This window comes from Rhinoraja longicauda, chromosome 17 (genome assembly GCF_053455715.1).
Source record: "Rhinoraja longicauda isolate Sanriku21f chromosome 17, sRhiLon1.1, whole genome shotgun sequence".
In the NCBI taxonomy this organism is placed as follows: Eukaryota; Metazoa; Chordata; class Chondrichthyes; order Rajiformes; family Arhynchobatidae; genus Rhinoraja; species Rhinoraja longicauda.
The window spans coordinates 17,489,719-17,511,277 of NC_135969.1; the positions used below are offsets into that span (position 1 = coordinate 17,489,719).

General features: G+C 44.2%; 1 protein-coding gene across 1 annotated transcript in view; it reads left to right on the forward strand.

The window, feature by feature from the left end:
* LOC144601800 (transmembrane prolyl 4-hydroxylase-like) overlaps positions 1–21,559 on the forward strand; it is a 65,105-nt gene that overhangs the window by 35,529 nt on the left and 8,017 nt on the right. Inside the window, exons 6-8 of the mRNA XM_078414231.1 lie at positions 9,203–9,365; positions 18,964–19,149; positions 21,273–21,363. Of these exons, the coding sequence (XP_078270357.1) occupies positions 9,203–9,365; positions 18,964–19,149; positions 21,273–21,363 (440 nt within the window). The remainder of the gene's footprint in view (positions 1–9,202; positions 9,366–18,963; positions 19,150–21,272; positions 21,364–21,559) is intronic.

Below are 21,559 nucleotides of genomic sequence, written 5' to 3' on the forward strand. Positions count from 1 at the left end.
TTAAATTCATTAGATTTGTTCATCTGCAAAATTGACATGTCAGTTGTTAGCCTGTTATGACAACTCAACAAGTTTGCTGTTCCCCTTAAAGGAAGGGAGCTTGGCACACCCACTGGGTCTGATCATCGAACAAAGAACAGTATAGCATAGGTACGGGCCCTACATGATGCCAACATAAACTGATCTCATCTGCCTGTACATGATCCTTATCCCTCTGGTGGAACCACTGGCGGTCGATGGGATCTGGAATCCACTCGAAAGCTTGCGAGACGGTGTAACCGGGAGGGAGTTGGAGAAGTCAGATGCGAGGGGCAAGGACTGGGGTAATGCCTCAGGTAGGCTGCAGGAGGCGCCCCCAGGACACAAAGATAGCCGGGCGAGGAGAGGAGAGGGTCGTCGGTTCGCGGGAACTGCTTCAGTACATCGAGCGTGCGGGCCGACCGGACTTTGAATAATGGCGCCAAAAATGTTGGTGCCCGCATGTGTAATATATTTTTATCGTGAAGGTCGGAGAGAAGCAGCCAGAAGCAGCAAGAGCGTGTATTGGCTGAAAAAAGGTGAGTCAGAGGAAACGAAGATTTTAAAAGAGCGCCAAAGGCCAGGTTTGAGTGTTTACCGTGAAGGTTGGAGAGAAACAGCAGCCAGAAGCAGCGAGAGTGAATATTAGCTGAAAGAAGGTGAGTCAGAGGGAATAAAGATGTAACAAAAACGCCAAAGGCCCAGGTTCGAGTAATTTACAAATTAGCCCTGATTTGTAAGTTGATTAGGTAGCAGATAAAAATAAGTACAGCTGTAACGGAGAGGCCTTGTTGAGGTGAAGTGCCTTGGTGAGGAAAGTGCGAGTCTTTAGCTCAAGAGTCTTCGGCGAGGAGGTGAGGCGAAGAAATTACGCTCAAAGGTGGAGAAGGTGAGAGGCACAACCAATTGGGATTTGTCTATCTGTGGATTGAGTTGAATTGTAAAGGCAAGAAGACACTAATTGGTGTTATCTACAGACCCCCCAAATAGTAGCCCGGATGTAGGGTGTAAGATGCAGCAGGAGTTAAAACTGGCATGTAAGAAAGGTAATGCCACTGTGGTGATGGGCGATTTCAATATGCAGGTAGACTGGGAAAATCAGGTTGGTTCTGGACCCCAAGAAAGAGAGTTTGTAGAGTGCCTCCGAGATGGATTCTTAGAGCAGCTTGTAATGGAGCCTACCAGAGAAAAGGCAATTCTGGATTTAGTGTTGTGCAATGAACCAGATTTGATAAGGGAACTCGAGGTAAAGGAACTGCTTGGAGGTAGTGATCATAATATGACTAGTTTTAATCTGCAATTTGAGAAGAAGGTTAAATCGGAAGTGTCAGTGTTGCAGTTGAACAAAGGGGACTATCAAGGCATGAGAGAGGAGCTGGCCAAGGTAGACGGGAAAGGTAGCAGGATTGACGGTGGAACAGCAATGGCAGGAATTTCGGGGCATAATCCGGAAGACGCAGGATCATTTCATTCCAAAAAGGAAGAAGGATTCTAAGGGGAGTAGGAGGCAACTGAGGAGGCAACTGTGGCTGACAAGGGAAGTTAGGGATGGAATAAAACTAAAAGAAAAGATGTATAACACAGCAAAGAGTAGCCGGAAGCTAGAGGATTGGGAAACTTTCATAGGACAACAGAAGGTAACAAAACGGGCAATACGGGCTGAAAAGATGAAGTACGAGGGGAAGCTGGCCAAGAATATAAAGAAGGACAGTAAAAGCTTCTTTAGATATGTTAAGAGAAAAAGAGTAGCAAAGTCAAATGTGGGTCCCTTGAAGGCAGACACAGGTGAAATTATTATGGGTTACAAGGAAATGGCAGAAGAGTTGAATAGGTACTTCGGATCTGTCTTCACTAAGGAAGACACAAACAAGTCCCAGAAGTACTGGAGGACAGAGGATCTAGGGGGGTAGAGGAACTGAAAGAAATTTTAATTAGGCGAGAAATAGTATTGGGTAGACTAATGGGACTGAAGGATGATAAATCCCCAGGGCCTGATGGTCTGCATCCCAGGGTCCTCAGGGAGGTGGCTCTAGAAATAGTAAATGCATTGGTGATCATTTTCCAATGTTCAATAGATTCAGGATCAGTTCCTGTGGATTGGAGGAAAGCTAATGTTATCCCACTGTTCAAGAAAGGAGCGAGAGAGAAAATGGGGAATTACAGACCAGTTAGCCTGACTTCGGTGGTGGGAAAGATGCTGGAGTCAATTATTAAAGAGGTAATAACGGTGCATTTGGATAGCAGTAAAAGGATAAGTCCAAGTCAGCATGGATTTATGAAAGGGAAATCATGCTTGACTAATCTTCTGGAATTTTTTGAGGATGTGACAAGTAAAATGGATGAAGGGGAGCCAGTGGATGTAGACTTCCAGAAAGCTTTTGATAAAGTCCTGCACGGGAGATTGGTGACCAAAATTAGAGCACATGGTATTGGGGGTAGGGTTTTGACATGGATAGAAAATTGGTTGGCAGACAGGAAGCAAAAAGTAGGAGTAAACGGGTCCTTTTCAGAATGGCAGGCAGTGGCGAGTGGAGTGCCGCAAGGCTCGGTGTAAGGGCCGCAACTGTTTACCATATATATTAATGATTTGGAAGAGGGAATTAGAAGCAACACTAGCAAGTTTGGATAGCAGTAACAGGATCGGTCCAAGTCAGCATGGATTTACGAAAGATAAATTTTGCTTGACTAATCTTCTGGAATTTTTTGAGGATTTAACAAGTAAAATGGATAAGGGAGAGCCAGTGGATGTAGTGTATCTGGACTTTCAGAAAGCCTTTGATAAGGTCCCATACAGGAGGTAAGTGGGCAAAATTAGAGCACATGGTATTGGGGGTAGGGTATTGACATGGATAGGAAATTGGTTGGCAGACATGAAACAAAGAGTAGGAATTAACAGGTCCCTTTCAGAATGGCAGGTAGTGACTAGTGGGGTGCTGCAAGGCTCGGTGCTGGGACCGCAGCTTTTTACAATATATATTAATGATTTAGCTGAAGAAATTAAAAGTAACGTCAGCAAATTTGCAGATGACGCAAAGCTGGGTGGCAGTGTGAACTGTGAAGAGGATGCTATGAGGATGCAGGGTGACTTGGATAGGTTGGGTGAGTGGGCAGATGCAGTATAATGTGGATAACTGTGAGGTTATCCACTTTGGTGGCAAGAACAAGAAGGCAGATTATTATTTGAATGGTGTCAGATTAGGAAAAGGGGAAGTGCAACGAGACCTGGGTGTCCTTGTACATCAGTCACTGAAAGTAAGCATGCAGGTACAGCAGGCAGTGAAGAAAGCTAATGGCATGTTGGCCTTCATAACGAGAGGATTTAAGTAGAGGAGCAAAGAGGTCCTTCTACAGTTGTACAGGGCCCTGGTGAGACCACACCTGGAGTATTACTGTGCAGTTTTGGTATCCTAATTTGAGGAAGGACGTTCTTGCTGTTGAGGGAGTGCAGCGTAAGTTCGCGAGGTTAATTCCCCGGATGGTGGGACTGTCATATGATGAAAGAATGGAACGACTGGGCTTGTTTTCACTGGAATTTAGAAGGATGAGAGGGATCTTATAGAAACATATAAAATTATTAAGGGATTGGACACGCTAGATGCAGGAAACATGTTCCCGATGTTGGGGGAGTCCAGAGCCAGGGGTCATAGTGTAAGAATAAGGGGTAGGCCATTTAGAACTGAGATGAGGAAATACTTTTTCACTCAAAGAGTTGTGAATTTGTGGAATTCTCTGCCTCAGACGGCAGTGGAGGTCGATTCACTGGATGCATTCAAAAGAGAGTTAGATAGAGCCCTTAGGGCTAGCGGAATCAAGGCAGGAACGGGGTACTGAATGTGGATGATCAGCCATGATCACATTGAATGGCGGTGCTGGCTTGAAGGGCCGAATAGCCTACTCCTGCACCTATTTTCTATGTATCTATTTTCTATGTATCTATATCATCATCATATCATATCATATATATACAGCCGGAAACAGGCCTTTTCGGCCCACCAAGTCCGTGCCGCCCAGCGATCCCCGTACATTAACACTATCCTACACCCACTAGGGACAATTTTTACATTTACCCAGCCAATTAACCTACATACCTGTACGTCTTTGGAGTGTGGGAGGAAACCGAAGATCTCGGAGAAAACCCACGCAGGTCAAGGGGAGAACGTACAAACTCCTTACAGTGCAGCACCCGTAGTCAGGATTGAACCTGAGTCTCCAGCGCTGCATTCGCTGTAAAGCAGCAACTCTACCGCTGCGCTACCGTGCCGCCCAATATGCAAAATGAATTTCACTGTACTTTGCATATGTAACAAATAAAGCAGTATCGACTATTGACTATTCCTTAACCGGGCTCTGCACCAAATGGAGAAAGTTATGTTAAGGTAGGGCTGTTTTTTTTTTAACTGGCACAAAATGATGGACCAAACAGCCCACTTCCATATTATAAATGTTCTGCAATTATATTATTTCTGCATGTTTAAAGTTCCAAATGGCCCATGCTTAATAAGGGGGATGAATGGGTAAACAAGTTTCGGATTAAAACTTATAGTCTCCGAATCATAGCCCAGACCACTGGGTGACCAGTGAAGTGACAAATGCATTAGGTTACCATATTCCCAATGAAAAAAAATGCAACTTGGATAACATGAGAGTAGGGGTGAGGATGAGCTAGGGAGTCCAGGGACGCTGAAAAATAGATGTTGATTACAAGAAAGCTTGTTACACATCTGACTGAAATCATATTGACTTTATGGTTTAATAAGGCTTAGATTAGAGTGGACACATCTACAGTTTTATAATCTATTAGATTTACTCCATTTGATTTTGTGTAAATGGAGCACACTTGTGTGCAATTAGGCTTCAGGAAATTATTGTACTGCCTGAGGTCTACAGAAAAATAGATTCATAAATTGATTCTGTCACTTCCGCTCACTAATGCATCCTGGTGTTACTACCCTGCTATTATTGAGAATGACACTATTGTCAACTAAATACAGCTGTTCTACAAATTTCCTATTTCAGTTATTCAGCAGAGAAAATAGTTCTGAAGTAAGTTTAGATGTAAACAACCACTTTGGAAGTTGCATTCATTACATTGTCTTAATTTGAAACATTCGCATCCACACTTTCCCACATCAGTCCTTCTATTACCATAGTCATACAGCTTGGAAGCAGGCCCTTCATCCCAACTTGCTAATACCGACAAAGATGCCCCATCTACACTAGTTCCACCTGCCCGCGTTGGCCAATATCGCCCTTTTTTCCTATCCATGTACCTGTCTAAGTGTCTTTTAAATGTTGTAGTAAGTAGTACCTGCCTAAACTACCTCTGTTGGCAGCTCAATGCCCACCACCCTCTGTGACCTTAATGAATGGTGGGAAATACCCAGATTATGTGATGTGATGTGATGTGATGTGATGTGATGTGATGTGATTTTCAAACACCCAGTGTTTACATTTTGTATTTTTTTACATTTCCAAATATTTCCATATTATATGTGCCACACATTCATTGATGCACCATAATTGTTGAACCAATATCTTGTAAAAAACAATAGATGTGTCCATATAATAATGTATAGTATTTATTTAGCATATACTGAACTATTATATTTTAAGTAAACAAAAGTTGCCCAAGAAGTGCCTGCTGTGTGGAGGAGGTCCTTGAGGTGAGATTTGGTTCTACATGTCATCAGATTTTTTTTCCCTACAATTTCTAAATTCCTACATTTCTAATGATTATAATAAACAGCAATTTTTGCTGTTTTTCTCTGAAGAACATCTTCAGAGGTTTGGACAGGGTGCCCCAGTTCAAGTGGGGCAATATTTGCAAGTGGTTCAGCACTCAAACTAGTTTGAATATCCTATTCAGCGTTAATGATCCTCATCCCAACCGAATAGTTATGCAGGGAGCTTAATGTAAATAAGGTATTAGGTGGAATCGGTAGTCCATGTTAAGCTTTCAGGCCCCATAGTGAGTTCCAGCCATAGGGGGCACCACGTCTATTGTGGCATTTAGAGTGTCCACTTTTCATTTCACCAAGGGAGGACGTACATCCCAGTGGCACGTCGCCTTAATCCTCTGCTGCAAATTCTTTCCTGCTGGGTTACAGATAATCAGTTTCTAATTATCTCTTATTTTTAGGGTTTTGCAATGTACAGAGAAGTTTTGGCAACTTTTTTCAATCATGAACATATACCATCTTTCCCAGACATTTTCTGGGAGTTTTTTAAAGAGAGAACAACATAACATTACAACATTATTACTTCACATCCTGTCCATTCTAGATTTGCAAGTGTAGGAAATGAATGACACCAGGCTGTTGGATTGGAATTGGAAGGAGCCCACTTTTGGGTAATCTGGCTCAGAAGAGCACATTGCACCCTAAGCGACAGATAGTAAAATAACCAGGTTCCTTGGAATACGATAATTTATCAGAACAGACATTAATGTAAACAGAAGATAGACACAAAGTGCTGGCTTAATTTAGCGGGTTAGGTAGCATCTCTGGAGAACACGGATAGGTGGCATTTCAGGTTGGGATTAACACGAAACGACACCTATCCATTTTCTCCAGAGATGCTGCCTGACCCGCTGAGTTACTACAGCGCTTTGTGTCTATCTTTGATATAAACCAGCTTCTGTAGTGCCTTCTTACTACATTAGTGTAAACAGTATTGAGCTCACCTGTGATTCCCTGAATTTACGGAAAGTAAGCACGCAGGTACTGCATGCAGTGAAGAAAGCTAATGGCATGTTGGCCTTTGTAACGAGAGGATTTGAGTATAGGAGCAAAGAGGTCCTTCTGCAGTTGTATAGGGCCCTGGTGAGACCACATCTGAAGTATTGTGTGCAGTTTTGGTCTCCTAATTTGAGGAAGGACGTCCTTGCTATTGAGGCAGTTCACGAGGTTAATTCCTGGGATGGCGGGACTGTCATATGAAGAAAGATTGGAAAGACTGGGCTTGTATTCACTGGAGTTTAGAAGGATGAGAGGGGATCTTATAGAGACGTATAAAATTATAAAAGGACTGGACAACCTAGATGCAGGAAAAATGTTCCCAATGTTGGGGGAGTCCAGAACCAGGGGCTACAGTCTAAGAATAAAGGGGAGGCCATTTAAAACTGGTGAGAATTTATGGAATTCTCTGCCATAGAAGGCTTTACTGGATGAATTTAAAAGAGAGTTAGAGCTCTAGGGGCTAGTGGAATCAAGGGATATGGGGAGAAGGCAGACACAGGTTACTGATTGTGGATGATCAGCCATGATCACAATGAATGGCGGGGCTGGCTCGAAGGGCCTAATGGCCTCCTCCTGTACCTATTTTCTATGTTTCTATGTTTCCCTTTACCATTGTACACTTTTCAATGCTTGCTGTCATTCCTCTTCAGGCAGAGCAGTTGAAAGGGTGTAATGAAGTGTTAGAAGGATTGGTGGGAAGGCATGGGAGTTGAAATTGGGCAGGAAGGCATTGCAAATGGACTTTTAAGAATATTGAAACTCCAGAAACATGAGCACACATACTAGACACTGCAACACATTCTTAAGAAAGCGTTAAGAAGTGCAATCTTTGGTGGTCATAAATATCCCATGAAACCATTTGAAAAGCAGCAAGATTGTTATCTAGTATCTTAATCAATACTTTCCCCTGACCACCAATGCATTAATCTAAATCTAAAAAAAAAAATTAAAAAAAATTATGGCTGGAAACGTCCAACATTGCAATCCTTGGCTCTCATCACCACCTGCACTTTGTATGTACTGGGAAACAAATTAAACTTTTTGTGTGGAGTTAATGAAAATCAGCCAAGATCTTACATGGGAAGAGATATTGTATTCATTTAAAAAAGTGAATCAATCGATAATGTTATATCTATTTGAAAATAGATCCTGAACGAACATACTTAGAACATAGAACAGCACAGCTCTTCGTCTGTGCCAAACACTGTGTGAACATGATGCTAAGATCCATGATGGTTATGCCTGCACATAATCCATATCCCTCCATTCCCTGCATTTCCATGTGCCTATCCAAAAGTTCTTAAATGCCTCCACCACTCTTAAATTATATCTGCCTCTACCACTCCCGGCAGTGCATTTTGTGCTCACTGCCCTCTGTAAAAAAAAATTGCCCTACACATTTCCTTTAAACCTTCTCCCTCTCCACTGAAAACTATGGCCTCTAGTATTTGATTTTTCCACCCTGGGGAAAAAGGTTTTAGCTGTGTACCCTCTCATGTTGTCCAAAAGTCTCTTAACGGCCACTGTTATCTGCCTCCACCACCTCCCCCAGCAGTGGGTTGCAAGTACTGTCCACAAAATACACTGAGGTTACATACAAAAGTCACCGTGACTGCACTTCCAAAGCCTGTGACCTCTGCCATCAAAACCCAAGAGAACATACCACATTGCTTATCACCCTGACTTATAATTTTCTCACCAATCCTTCGCTGGGCTAAATCCCGGAGTATTTGCATCTGAGTATGCGTGAGTATTTGCATCTGAAAGGCCACATCGGTTCAAAAAGGTGGTTCATGACTATCTTCTTGCGAACAGTTAGGGTTAGCTAATAAATGCTGGCCTCACCATCAAGCAGATTGTGAAAATTTATGGTAATTATCTGCCCTTTATTTCAGTACAGTTTGTCTGATCTACTTGTCCATAATTTACTCGCACGTTTTTTGCAATACGATTGTGTCTATAATTCAGAGTTGGCTGTAAAGTGCTTTGGGCTAGTTAAGTCAATGTGGACAATGCTGTACCATTGCAAGTTCTTTCTTTATTGATTGTTATTTTTGCTAGTCTGCTAAGTGATGTGGAATTGAGAGAAGGAGGCAACGGGATCAAGGGGCAGCCCTGATAGAATAGTAAACCAGGTTTGGAGGCAAAATAGCCTGCTTCTGTTCCTAATTGGCCTATGTAATTATAGCTCAGCATAAATTGACACAAATGGAATAATTCAACATCTCTGGAGAACGTGACTTGTCTGAAGAAGGGTCCCGACCTGAAACATCACCTATCCATGTTCTCCAGAGTAGCTGCCTCACCGGCAGTTACACCAGCACTTTGTGTCTTTTTTTGTAAACCAGCATCTGCATTTCCATGTATCTACATCTCAGCATAAGTTGCTGTTTTTTAACAGGGAAGGATAGATAAATCTAAGGACTAAAAATGATTCTGTGTTTCAGGTTTGCTAAGCCTGGAGGAATTTAAGCAACTTAACACAAATGCTTTCCAATCATATTTGCGGCAGCGAGGGGTGCAAAAGACCGAGCTGGTTCGCAACAGCAAGCACACATGGCTGTACCAGGGCGAAGGGGCACACCGGATCCTGAGGACCATTCGGCATAGGTGAGATTCCAACCATGGGTCCCATTGCATTTGGCAAGATTGCTGTTCATATTAAAGTGATTTGCAAGCCAGGAAATTGTGCAGTCGGCCATTTTTCTAGAATATCAGTCACAAATGGCTGAGCACAACTCTGGTGTTTTTTTGACAGCGTACAGTAATGCTTTTAATTTTAGTTTAGTTTAAAGATACACAATGGAAACAGGCCTGTCAGTCCAATGAGTCCAGACCGACCATCGATCAACCTAGTTCTAATTATCCCACTCTCTCATCCACTCCCTGCACACTAGGGGCAATTTTACAGAGGGTAACAAGCCCGCAAGTGTTTGGGATATTGGAGGAAGCCAGTTCACCCGGAGGAATCCCAAGTGATCACGAGCTCCACAGAGATTGCACCCGTGGTCAGGATCGATCCTGGGTCTCTGGCACAGTGAGCTTTACCTGCTGTGCCACTGTGCAAGAATTGAATTGGCTTGAATAATTGCTACACTGATGCAGCAATAATACTAAAGCACTGATGTCCATGCTGGTGAGGCCATGCTTATGCCTTTAACGGAAATAACCCACATCAAAAGTGCTGTACTAATGCAAGCCCCTTATTTGTTATTTATATTATGCTAGTTAAAGCGATATAGAATAAAGGGAATGTTGGAGGCGGTGGAGAGACGGTAGGCAAATAGAATTGAGGTGCAGATCTAATTGAATATGTATCTTGCATGCTGCTGACATGAGTGTAATTGAGTTCCAATCAAGGCAATGGAATAGTGTTGCTCTTCCAACTTTTCTGCAATCTTGTAGGGATCTGATGAGGGTGTGTTTTATCTCCTAAAAGTGGCAAAAGAGCAGGCTGAAAGCTGATTGATTGATGAAAAAAGCTCTGTTAACTCTGAATAAAGCTGAATTAACTCTAGAAATTAATAACAACAGATGGCATGGACCACATTTACTACCCATGGTTATATCAAGCCCGAACTTGCTTGGCCCGGATTAGCAGTGCCTGCTTTACTGGCCCAAAGCATCCAAACACCAGTGATGAGGCTTGTGTTGTGGTAGGATCTCGTGCATTGCATTGAAGAAGCCATATTCCTGAAACTCCTCCAGAGGTCAGGGCAGGAAAAAGCTACCAAGTTTTATGAATATTTTTGGCATTAATCTATTAAAACTGCAAATAAATAATTCATATTAATATATTTATCTTTTAGAACATAGAACATAGATCAGTACCACACAAGAACAGACCCTTCAGTCCACAATGTCTGTGCCGAACATGATGTCAAGACCAACTCTTACCTGCTTGCACATAATACATATCCCTCCATTCCCTGCATATCCATGTGCTCATCTGAAAGTCTCTTAAATGCCACTAATATATCTGCCTCAACCACCACCCCTGGCAGCATGTTCCAGGCACTCACCACTCTGTGTGTAAAAATAAATTTGCCCTGCACATTTCTTTTAAACTTTGCCCCTCTCACCATAAAGCTATGCCCTCTAGCATTTGATCTTTCCACCCTGGGGAAAATAGTTCTAACTGTCTATCCACGCCTCTCATATTGACAGATTGTCCAGCTGACAGTCTTTTAAGCAAGCATTGTTAGCTGCATTATTAAACTATAAATAGTTGAATGAATAATAACATTCTAAAGCTATAAATGAAACAAAGTAGAGATATAGGACTGGTGAGAGGTCATTGTTACAGCGTGTGACAGTTATTGGAGACCAGTCATAGTCCCAGCAATAGCATCTTACATAGAACAGGACAGCAGAGGAACAGTCCCTTTGGTGCACAATGTCTGTGTCAAACATGATGCCAAATCAATCTCTTTTGCCTGCACATGATCCATATCCCTCTATTCCTTGCACACCAGAAAGTGTCGGTTGGTTGACTTGGGATTCAGGAGCTGCAGACACTGTAAAACATCAAGAATGGAGAAGATGCACAGAGGCAGTCACTGCTATAGTCTAGGAAGGAACTGCAGATGCTGGTTTAAATCGAAGATAGACCCCAAAAAAGCTGGAGTAACTCAGCGGGATAGGCAGCATCTCTGGGGAGAAGGAATGTGTGACGTCTCGGGTCGAGACCCTTCTTCAGACTAGATTAGTTTAGAGATACAGTGTGGAAACAGGCTCTGTGGCCCACTGTGGTGGTGACCAGCGATAACCCGAACACTAGATCTATTCTACAGACTAGGGACAATATAACTTTAGAGACATTAGAGATACAGCGCGGAAACAGGCCCTTCGGCCCACTGAGTCCGCGCTGACCAGCCTTGTACACTAACCTACACACACTAGGGACAATTTTTACAACTTACCAAAGCCAATTAACCTACAAACCTGTATGTCTTTGGAGTGTGGGAGGAAACCGGAGCATCCGGAGAAAAACACACGTGGTCACAGGGAGAACATACAAATTCTGTACAGACAGCACCCAAAGTCGGGATCGAACCCGGGTCTCTTGTGCTGTAAGGCATCAACTCTACTGCTGCGCCACTGTGCCGCACTGTCGACGGTCAAAGATAGGAGGGTATAATTAAATCAGGCTCATGTGATTACTCGGGCATTGTGGTTGAGAAGCTTCAGCTCTGGTATTTGTCCAGCAGTCAATAAGGATTTTGCAGCCTGCAGATATAGAGAGACTGCAAGGGGAATGAACACGGTGACCACATCGACATGGTAGAGAGGTAGGTATGTGGTAGCTGTATGGTACAGTGTACTCGGGGGGGATAGTAACTTTTCTGCAGCCACTAGTGTGAGTCATTAAACCTGTGAAGCCTTCCCTACGCCATGGCATAGGACATCTCCTTGGGGCTGGAGGGGAATGGAATTTAATGTGCAGTTCAGGGTGATGCAAGAGAAAGGGGTTTTGACTCATTAGGTATGGGCGTCAGTACTGAGGAAGGATAGAACTGCTCAGTTGGGACACAATTAAACTGAGTTGACTTATTAAATATATTTGGATTTGAGAAATGGAGTTTTGGATCATTTTTGGATCCAAAAGTGGAGTTGAAGCCAAAGATCAAAACAGCTGTAATTTTGTTGAATAGCTGAACATGGAAAAGGACTTTACATTCTCTTTGAAGGTATTTATTCACAAAATGCTGGAGTAACTCAGCAGGTCAGGCAGCATCTCGGGAGAAAAGGAATGGGTGATGTTTCGGGTCGAGACCCTTCAAATCAGTCTGAAGAAGGGTCTCGACCCGAAACGTCACCCATTCCTTTTCTCCTGAGATGCTGCTTGACCTGCTGAGTTACTCCAGCATTTTGTGAATAAATACCTTTGATTTATACCAGCATCTGCAGTTATTTTTTTACATTCTCTTTGTGTTCTGAACTTATCACAAATGTGAGATGCAATTGCACATTTGCAAATTTATGCTTCAGGGCTACTGTTGGTTCTTTTCCTCCCTTTCTTCTTGGGCAGTCTCTTGAGGGTGACCTACTTTCAGTCCAATTTTCTGAATTTGGGGTAAGTGACGTGGTCATTGAGGAAACTGCAGACACTTCCACAGCAGAGTATGAGATATCTGTAGGGGGTGGGTAGGTAGGTGTGCCTTTTTCTCTGTTTATGTAGGATTTGTATGTGTTCCGTTGCATAACCAAGGTTTGCAATACCATTCCAATCACAGCTACATCACTTTGAAAGATTACGGGCCAGAAATTCCCAAAAGTCAAATTAGAATAAGGCATTTCTTTCGGTTTCCTCCCACACTCCAAAGGTGAGTTTGAACATTGAGTCACAGTTATAGAGTTATATAGTTCAAAACAGGCCCTTCAGCTCAACTCATCTATGCCAACCAAGATACCCATCTTCATTGGTTCGATTTGACCTAAATTCCACTAAACCTTTCCAATCCATGTACCTGTCCAAATGTACCTAAAATGTTGTTATTGTATCTGCCTCAACCACTTTCTTTGGCAGCTTGGTCCATATACATTTCATCCTCTTTAAAAAAAAGTCGCCTCAGTTTAAATCTTTTCCCTTTCACCTGAAATTTCTGCCTTCTAGTTCTTGATTCCCCTACCGTGGCTGAAAGACTATGTTCATCCACCCTATCTATGTCCCTCATGATTTCATACACGTCTATCATCCCTCTGTCTTATTCACTCCAAGGAATAAACAAATGCCTTCCCAATGGATCAAGTTATTCCTAGATGGATCTGGTCTGATAACTAGTGGCTCAAGGCTGGGTATAATGGCCTGAGCAAAGCTGCCAGTGGTTGTTTATTGTTCCTGTTAATTTTGAGGGTGTTTATTGAGGTGGTGTTGGTGTTTGCTAAGCCTTGAGATGCCTGCTCTGACTCGTCCAGGTCTCAGAAGTAGATACGAGGGCAGGATTCTATTCTGTCACATATACCTTTTTTGGAGGAATTCATATCCTCCAGAGATGCTGCCTGACCTGCTGAGTTACTCCAGCGCTTTGTGTTCTGGGCAAGATCTGCAGTTGCTTATGTTTCAACCTTTTTGTCTTTCTGGTCATATTCCAAAATGCACTCTAAACCCAGTGTAAGGTAGAATAGAATCTTTCCCATAAAATGGTCTATAAAGCAAAAGTAAGATTAATATTATACTCACACTACAGAACTTTACAAATGCAAACATCTCTGCAGCTCCAATTGATAATGGGGTGTGAACAGAAAAAGTCACAGTGCATTGAATTAACCACTGGAAATGCATTCAAAGGGAGTCCATGGTAATGCAAAGTAATTATCCATTGTTTGCTCTGTGGCTCCTTATGAGATTACAGGTACTTACTTATTTGACATTCAAACAGTATCAGTTATTTTCCTGAAGAAAGTGTTTAATTATTTAAATATATTTGCCAAGAAGCTGGAATGGCAGTATTAGTGAGAGGCAACAGTACCTGTATGATGTAGAAACTGCAGATGGTGGTTTATATCTAAGATGGACACAAAGTGCTGGAGTAACTCAGTGGATCAGGCAGCATCCCTGGAGAAAAAGGAATGGGTGATATTTCGGGTTGGTACCATTCTTCAGACTGAAAGTAGGGGGTGGGGGCAGTTATTGGGTTAGTTCAGGAAAGCAGTCCTGAAGTAAAAATAGCCATGGCCTCGAATGGTGGTGACGGGGGTGTTGGGGGTGTTCTTTTCCAAAAATATATTTTATTCATAACATTTATGAGTCTTTGCATTTACTGTACCAAAGATATTACAGCCACTAACCATATTTAGATTAAATCATCATAAGATCAATATTTCATTCCCAAATATTCCATCAGTGACAGGTTTGAGAGATTGTTAAATGGGGCCCTGCTCCTTTGTATTCATTGGTAGAGGACATTATTAGGTTAGGTATTAGATTACATTAGAGATACAGCAGGCCCCTCAGCCCACCAAATTCATGTCACCCATCGATCACCTGTTCAAACTAGCTTTATATTATCCCACTTTCTCATCCATTCCTTACTGGATAACTGGAGACACAAGGAATTGCAAATGCTGGAATCTTAAGCAAAAGTACTGGAGGAAATCAGCAGGTCAAGCAGTATCTGTGGAGGGAATGGATTGAAAGGTCCTGGTGCAAAACGTCATTTCCCCCCCAGATGCTGCCTGACCCATTGAGTTATTCCAGCGTTTTGATGTTGGAGATAACTTAAGAGTCAAAACAGAACAATGAAATTCTCACTTGCAGCAGCATGATAGGTTTGTAAACACAGGCTCGTAGACAACAAAATAAAATACAATAAATATTAGTGCAAAAAAAAACAAAGTCCTTGGGAGTTCATAGTTTAGTTGGTATTTGTAGTGTTCAAGAGCCTGAAGGTTGTTGGAAAGACGCTGTTCTTGAACCTGGAGGTCACAGTTTTTCTGTACCTTTCTCCCGATGGCAGGAGTGAAATGCTGCTGCCATCTAGAAGAACTGCTTTACTTCAAAATAATTTGCATGGGATTATTTATATTAATCCAAAATAATTGTTCATACTTTTGCACCTCTGACAGTAAAGCTCTCCCTCAGCACTGCACTGGGGTGGTCAGCGTAGATAACTGAGATGTGAGAGCGTTATCCACTGATCAGGTGGCACTCCAAAGACGTACAGGTATGTAGGTTAATTGGCTGGGTAAATGTAAAAATTGTCCCTAGTGGGTGTAGGATAGTGTTAATGTACGGGGATCACTGGGCGGCACGGACTTGGAGGGCCGAAAAGGCCTGTTTCCGGCTGTAGATATATGATATGATATGATGATATGATAGAGTTGCTGCCTTATAGCGCCAGAGACCCAGGTTCGACCTTATCTGTATGGAGTTTGTACTTCCTCCCCATGACCACGTAGGTTTTCCCCGGATGCTCCGGTTTCCTCACACACTCCAGCAAACATACAGATTTATAGGTTAATTTGGCTTTGGTAAAAATTGTCCCTAGTGTATAGGATAGTGTTAGTGTGCGGGGATTGCTGGTCAGAGAGGACTCGGTGGGCTGAGGGCCTGTTTCAGTGCTGTATCTCTAAACTAAACTGATCTCGGGTGGTACCACTGGGTGGCACTATCAGCGATGGCAGCCTCGCCAACGATCTGTCTGTCTTTTTGTCTTTTTTGTTATTTTTAGTGTGTTTTCAGCTGTGAGCAGGTTGCAAACACAGCACCCACATGCCCTCTTTCTAATCTTCGGGGACTTCAACCACGCACCTCCATCATCCACCCTGCCCACGTTCACACAATACATCACCTGCCACACCAGAGACAACAAAATACTGGACTTATTTTATGCCAACACCAAGGAGGCATATAACTCAGCACCCCTCCCCACCCTGTGGAGATCTGACCACAACATGATCCATCTCCAGCCTGTGTACAAACCTCTCGTGCACAGGCAACCAGTGGTGACCCGCACAGTTAGAGGATGGTCCGAGGAGACGGAGGAGGCTCTGAGAGACTGTTTCGAAACAAATGTGTGGGAGGAACTCTGTGATCCCCATGGGGAGGACATTAACGGTCTAACCCAGTGCATCACGGACTATATTAACTTCTGTGTGGAAAACACTGTACCCACCAGGACTGTATGGTGTTTCTCCAACAACAAACCCTGGGTCAACCCTGACATAAAGGATCTCCTTAAGGAGAAAAAGAGGGTGTATAAGTCGGGAAATAAGGAGGAGCTGAAGGCGGTGCAAAAGGAGCTGAGGAGGAAGATCAGAGAGGGGAAGAACAGCTACAGGAAGAAGATGGAGGACCAGCTGCAGAGGAATAACATCAGAGGAGTCTGGAGAGGCCTCAAAACCATCTCTGGGTACAAGGAACCGCACTCCCGGGCCGTGGGGAACCAAAAGTGGGTGAACGATCTGAACCTTTTCTTCAACAGGTTCGATCAGTCACTTACCCCTCCCCCGGTCCAGTCACCTCTGCTGCAGCCCCCCTTGTCTGCGCGTCCAGTACACTGCCCCACCTCCCCTCCCACAGCACTTGGGTCACAGTCACCACCCACTGCTTCTCCTGCCCCAACCCCACCACCTCCCCCCACACCATCCCCCCCCCCCCCCCCCCTCACCCCCTCCTCCTCTCACACCCTTGAGCACCCAGCCCTGTGCTCCAATCTGTCTTTCTCCACAGACCAGGTGAGAAATGAGCTCAGGAAGATCAATGCGAGGAAGGCGGCTGGTCCGGACGGCATCAGCTCGAGGCTCCTCAAGTCCTGTGCAGACCAGCTGTGCGGCATAGTGGAGCACGTCTTCAATCTGAGCCTGAAACTGGGGAGAGTTCCACAGCTGTGGAAAACATCCTGCGTGGTACCGGTACCAAAGACGCTGCACCCGAAGGAACTCAACAGCCACAGGCCGGTGGCACTGACTTCACACCTGATGAAGACACTGGAGCATCTGGTCCTTGCCCATCTCCGCCCCCTGGTGAGACCATCAATGGATCCGCTGCAGTTCGCCTACCAGACTCGCATCGGGGTGGAGGACGCCATCATCTACCTACGGAATAGAGCTCTTTCACACCTGGAGAGGCCAGATAGCACTGTGAGAATCATGTTCTTTAATTTCTCCAGTGCATTCAACACCATCTAACCGGGGCTTCTGGGGGGCAAACTGGAGCGCACAGGAGTGGATCACCACCTCACATCCTGGATTCTGGACTACCTCACCAACTGACCACAGTATGTGAGGACCAAGGACCTGGTCTCGGACAGGGTGGTCTGCAGCACTGGGATTCTGCAGAACCGTGCTAGCTCCATTTTTGTTCACCCTGTACACTGTGAACTTCAGGCACAGCTCTGTAGACTCCTATCTACAGAAGTTCTCTGACGATTCTGCCATCGTCGGCCTCATCACGGGCGACGAGGACAGGGTATACAGAGAACTGATCAAGGAGTTTGTGGACTGGTGCCAGCGGAGTCCTTTATCTGCTAAGGAGACTCAGGTTCTTTGGAGTGCAGGGGGCACTCCTAAGGACCTTCTACAACACGGTGGTTGCATCGGCCATTTTCTATGCAGTGGTCTGCTGGAGCAGCAGCATCTCTGCGACGGAAGGGAAGAGACTCGTCAAGCTGGTCAGGAAGGCCAGCTCTGTCCTGGGTTGCCCCCTCGACTCAGTGCAGGTGGTGGGAGAGAGGAGGATGATGGCAAAGCTAACATCGCTGGTGGACAACGACTCCCACCCCATGCAGGACACTGTCACTGCACTGAGTAGCTCCTTCAGTGACAGACTCCTTCACCCCAAGTGCGTGAAGGAGAGATATAGGAGGTCCTTCCTTCCCGCTGCTGTGAGACTTCATAACCAGCACTGTTCCCAGCAGACGAGTCAACAATAACAGCTAAGAACACACAGAAAACTGATGACAATTTATGTATCTTTTATTTATAATGAATGATCTCTTGCTCTCTTGCTATCCACTTTGCTGCTGTAACACTGTAAATTTCCCCGGTGTGGGACGAATAAAGGAATATATTATTATTATTTAAAAAGTATGTGTTAATGTTCTCTGGTTTGTTTTCTGTGGGGGGTGTGGTAAGGGGTCAATCTCTTACCTTGCCGGAGATGCGATTATTTTCCGGATCTTATCTCCGGTCGCTCTGCGGCCTAACATCATGGAGCTGGCGGTCTTGCTCGAGACTGACTTTGAGCCTTTACCAACGGAACCTGCGATCCCTTGCCTGGGATCGACGCTCCAACCGCGACCTGCGGATTTCACCATCGAGGAGCTCGCAGTCTCAGGTAGAGACTGATGTCGGGAAGCTCCAAAATCGCAGGAGGTTCAACTAGCCCCGACCCGGGGTCTGATGGCCCGGCGCTGGGGAGCTGAGATCCCCCGATGCGGGAGCTTGATCGCCCCGACGTGAAGGGCCCGACCGCCGGCTCCGGGAGTCAAGATCGCCCCGACAACGGAAGGTTCGAGTGCCCCGACCGTGGGAGAACAAAGAAAGGGAAGAGATTGAACTTTTTTTTTCGTCGTCCATCACAGTGAGGAATGTCTAAGAGTCACTGTGGTGGATGTTTATGTTAAAATGTATTTTGTGTGTCTTGTTGCTTTTTATTAGTATGACTGTATGGCAAATCAAATTCCTCGTATGTTGCAAAACATACTTGGCTAATAAATTATGATTATGATGTGTCTAACCATCTTTAAATGTTGTCTTTTGTTAGAGTGATCAGGCTGACGCAGTTACCTCCGGAGATCGTGGAGCACAGTGAGCCACTACAGGTGGTGAAGTATGATCAAGGCGGGCACTACCATGCTCATCATGACAGTGGTCCAATCTACGCAGAGACCAGCTGCTTCCACACAAAGCTAGTAACCAATGGATCCTCTCCATTAGAAACCTCCTGTCGGTTAGTGACCACTCTTAGCAAGTTTATGCTTTGTTCCTTTACAAAATGCTTTCTGTGTTTTCCCTTCAAAGCTACTGCCATCCCATTCATGAGCAAAGTACAAAGTCCTTTAATAACTCAGCAGGTCAGGCATCATCTATGGAGTTCATGTTCAAAAGTTCAAAAGTCATTGGAGCAGAATTGGGCCATTCGGCCCATCGAGGCTACTCTGCCATTCAATCTGATCTATCTTTCCCTCTCAACTCCATTCTCCTGCCTTTTCCCCATGACCCATGACACCCTTTCTAATCAAGAATCTGTTAATCTCTGCCTTTAAAAATATCCAATGACTTGGTCTCCACCACCGACCGTCTGGGACAATGAACTTCCTCAAGGGGCATGGATATGCAACGTTTCAGGTCAAGACTCTTCTTCAGACCCTTCAACATTGTTAGCTTCAAAGTGCTCATAAGTGATAGGTCTATTCCTCCTTTTGGTCTCCAGTCTTTTCTTAAGGGGCTGACCAAATCTCAAGAAGGGTCCCGACCCGAAACGTCGCCTATCCATTCCCTGCACAGGCACTGCCTGACCTGCGTTACTCCAGAATTGTGGATTTTTCTCAAGATATGAGCAGCTGCAATTTCTTGTGGCATCATCCAATTCATGTTAGCTTTGAGAGGCGATTAGCCCCTCAACATCAGATAGGAGCTTTTATTTCCTTGTTATCTTGCAGTTTTTCTTCTTCCATTGTGTCATGGATAATTCGATCAGTCTGCATTCCACTTTATGTGCTGTAAAGTTATTGACTTCAAAGTGCTCATAAGTGACAGGTCTAACGCTCCTTTTGTCTTCAGTCTTTTCTTAACCTGTTGAAGTTAAGCTTCATGAAAACATGGAGAGGGTTGAAATGGACACAGCTCCTGACCTCCCTGCCCCCCATCAAATTATCATTGAACATGTCAACGGCAAACTCTCAGAGCCAAGAATGTATGTGCTTAACGTGACCGTGTCCCTCTAAAAGCTGTCAAATCTAAGCCATGCACTCTCCTACCAAACTGAAAATGAAAACTTGAGGATGTTGTACATTAGTATATGCTTCTTCATAGCATGACTAAACTTTTACTCCTTCCGCTTTACACTTTTTAAAAGATTGATTAGAGGTTGTTGGGGCTCCTTAGACTTTGTCAAATTATATGTCTGGAGGTCATTGAGTTATACAGCAGAGAAACAGGCCCTTTGGCCCAACTCATCCATGCCCAGTATGGTGCCTAACTTCATCAGTCTGAAAAAGGGTCTCGACCTGAAACGTCACCCATTCCTTCTCTCCCGAGATGCACGGTACGGTAGCGCAGCGGTAGAGTTGCTGCTTTACAGCGAATGCAGCGCCGGAGACTCAGGTTCGATCCTGACTACGGGTGCCTCACTGTAAGGAGTTTGTACGTCCTCCCCGTGACCTGCGTGGGTTTTCTCCGAGATCTTCGGTTTCCTCCCACACTCCAAAGACGTACAGGTATGTAGGTTAATTGACTGGGTAAATGTAAAAAATTGTCCCTAGTTGGTGTAGGATAGTGTTAATGTTCGGGGATCGCTGGGCGGCGCGGACTTGGTGGGCCGAAAAGGCCTGTTTCCGCGCTGTATATATATGATATATGATATATGATATGATATGATATGCTGCCTGACCTGCTGAGTTACTGACCTGCTGCAGAAATGGTGCCTAACTGAGTTGTTCCCATTTGGCAGTCTGGTCCATATCCTTCCAAACCTTTCCACAGCTAGGGGATCAAAACAGCACATAGTACTCCAAGTGCAGTATCACAACGTCTTGTACAGCTGTATCATGATGCCCCATTCTTGTAGTCTATGGAAACACAAGAGACTGCAGATGCTGGGATCTGGAGCAAAATACAAGCTGCTGGAGGTACTCAGCAGGTCAGGCAGCAACTGTGGAGGCAAAGGGATAATGGGGGTTTAGGGTTAAATTCTGTATCAGTCTTCCATTTTACACTTATTTTTGTAATTTCTTCTATACAATTAAGGAAGTCAAATTATTTTTTTAAGCCTTTTTGACTTGTACCTCTTACAATATTTAAGAAAATGATGACTCACTCTGTGCATCACCTTCAACCCCACTCCTGCTGCAGATATGTGACAGTGCTGTTTTATTTGAACAATGTTTCTGAAGGAGGGGAGACGGCATTTCCTGTGGCAGACAACAGGACGTATGAAGAACTGGTAAAGAAAAACTCTTGTTTTTCTGACAAGCTATTATACAATGAGAACAGTCAGCATTTAACTTTATTTCTGGTATGTTAGCCCCAGGATTTGCAGACTGGCCTTTGGGTGTTGGCTACCTGATTTGTTGGGCTGTCTATTTTTGATTTTATCTAAGTATTCAAAAGTCAAGAGGGTTTAATATATATCAATAACA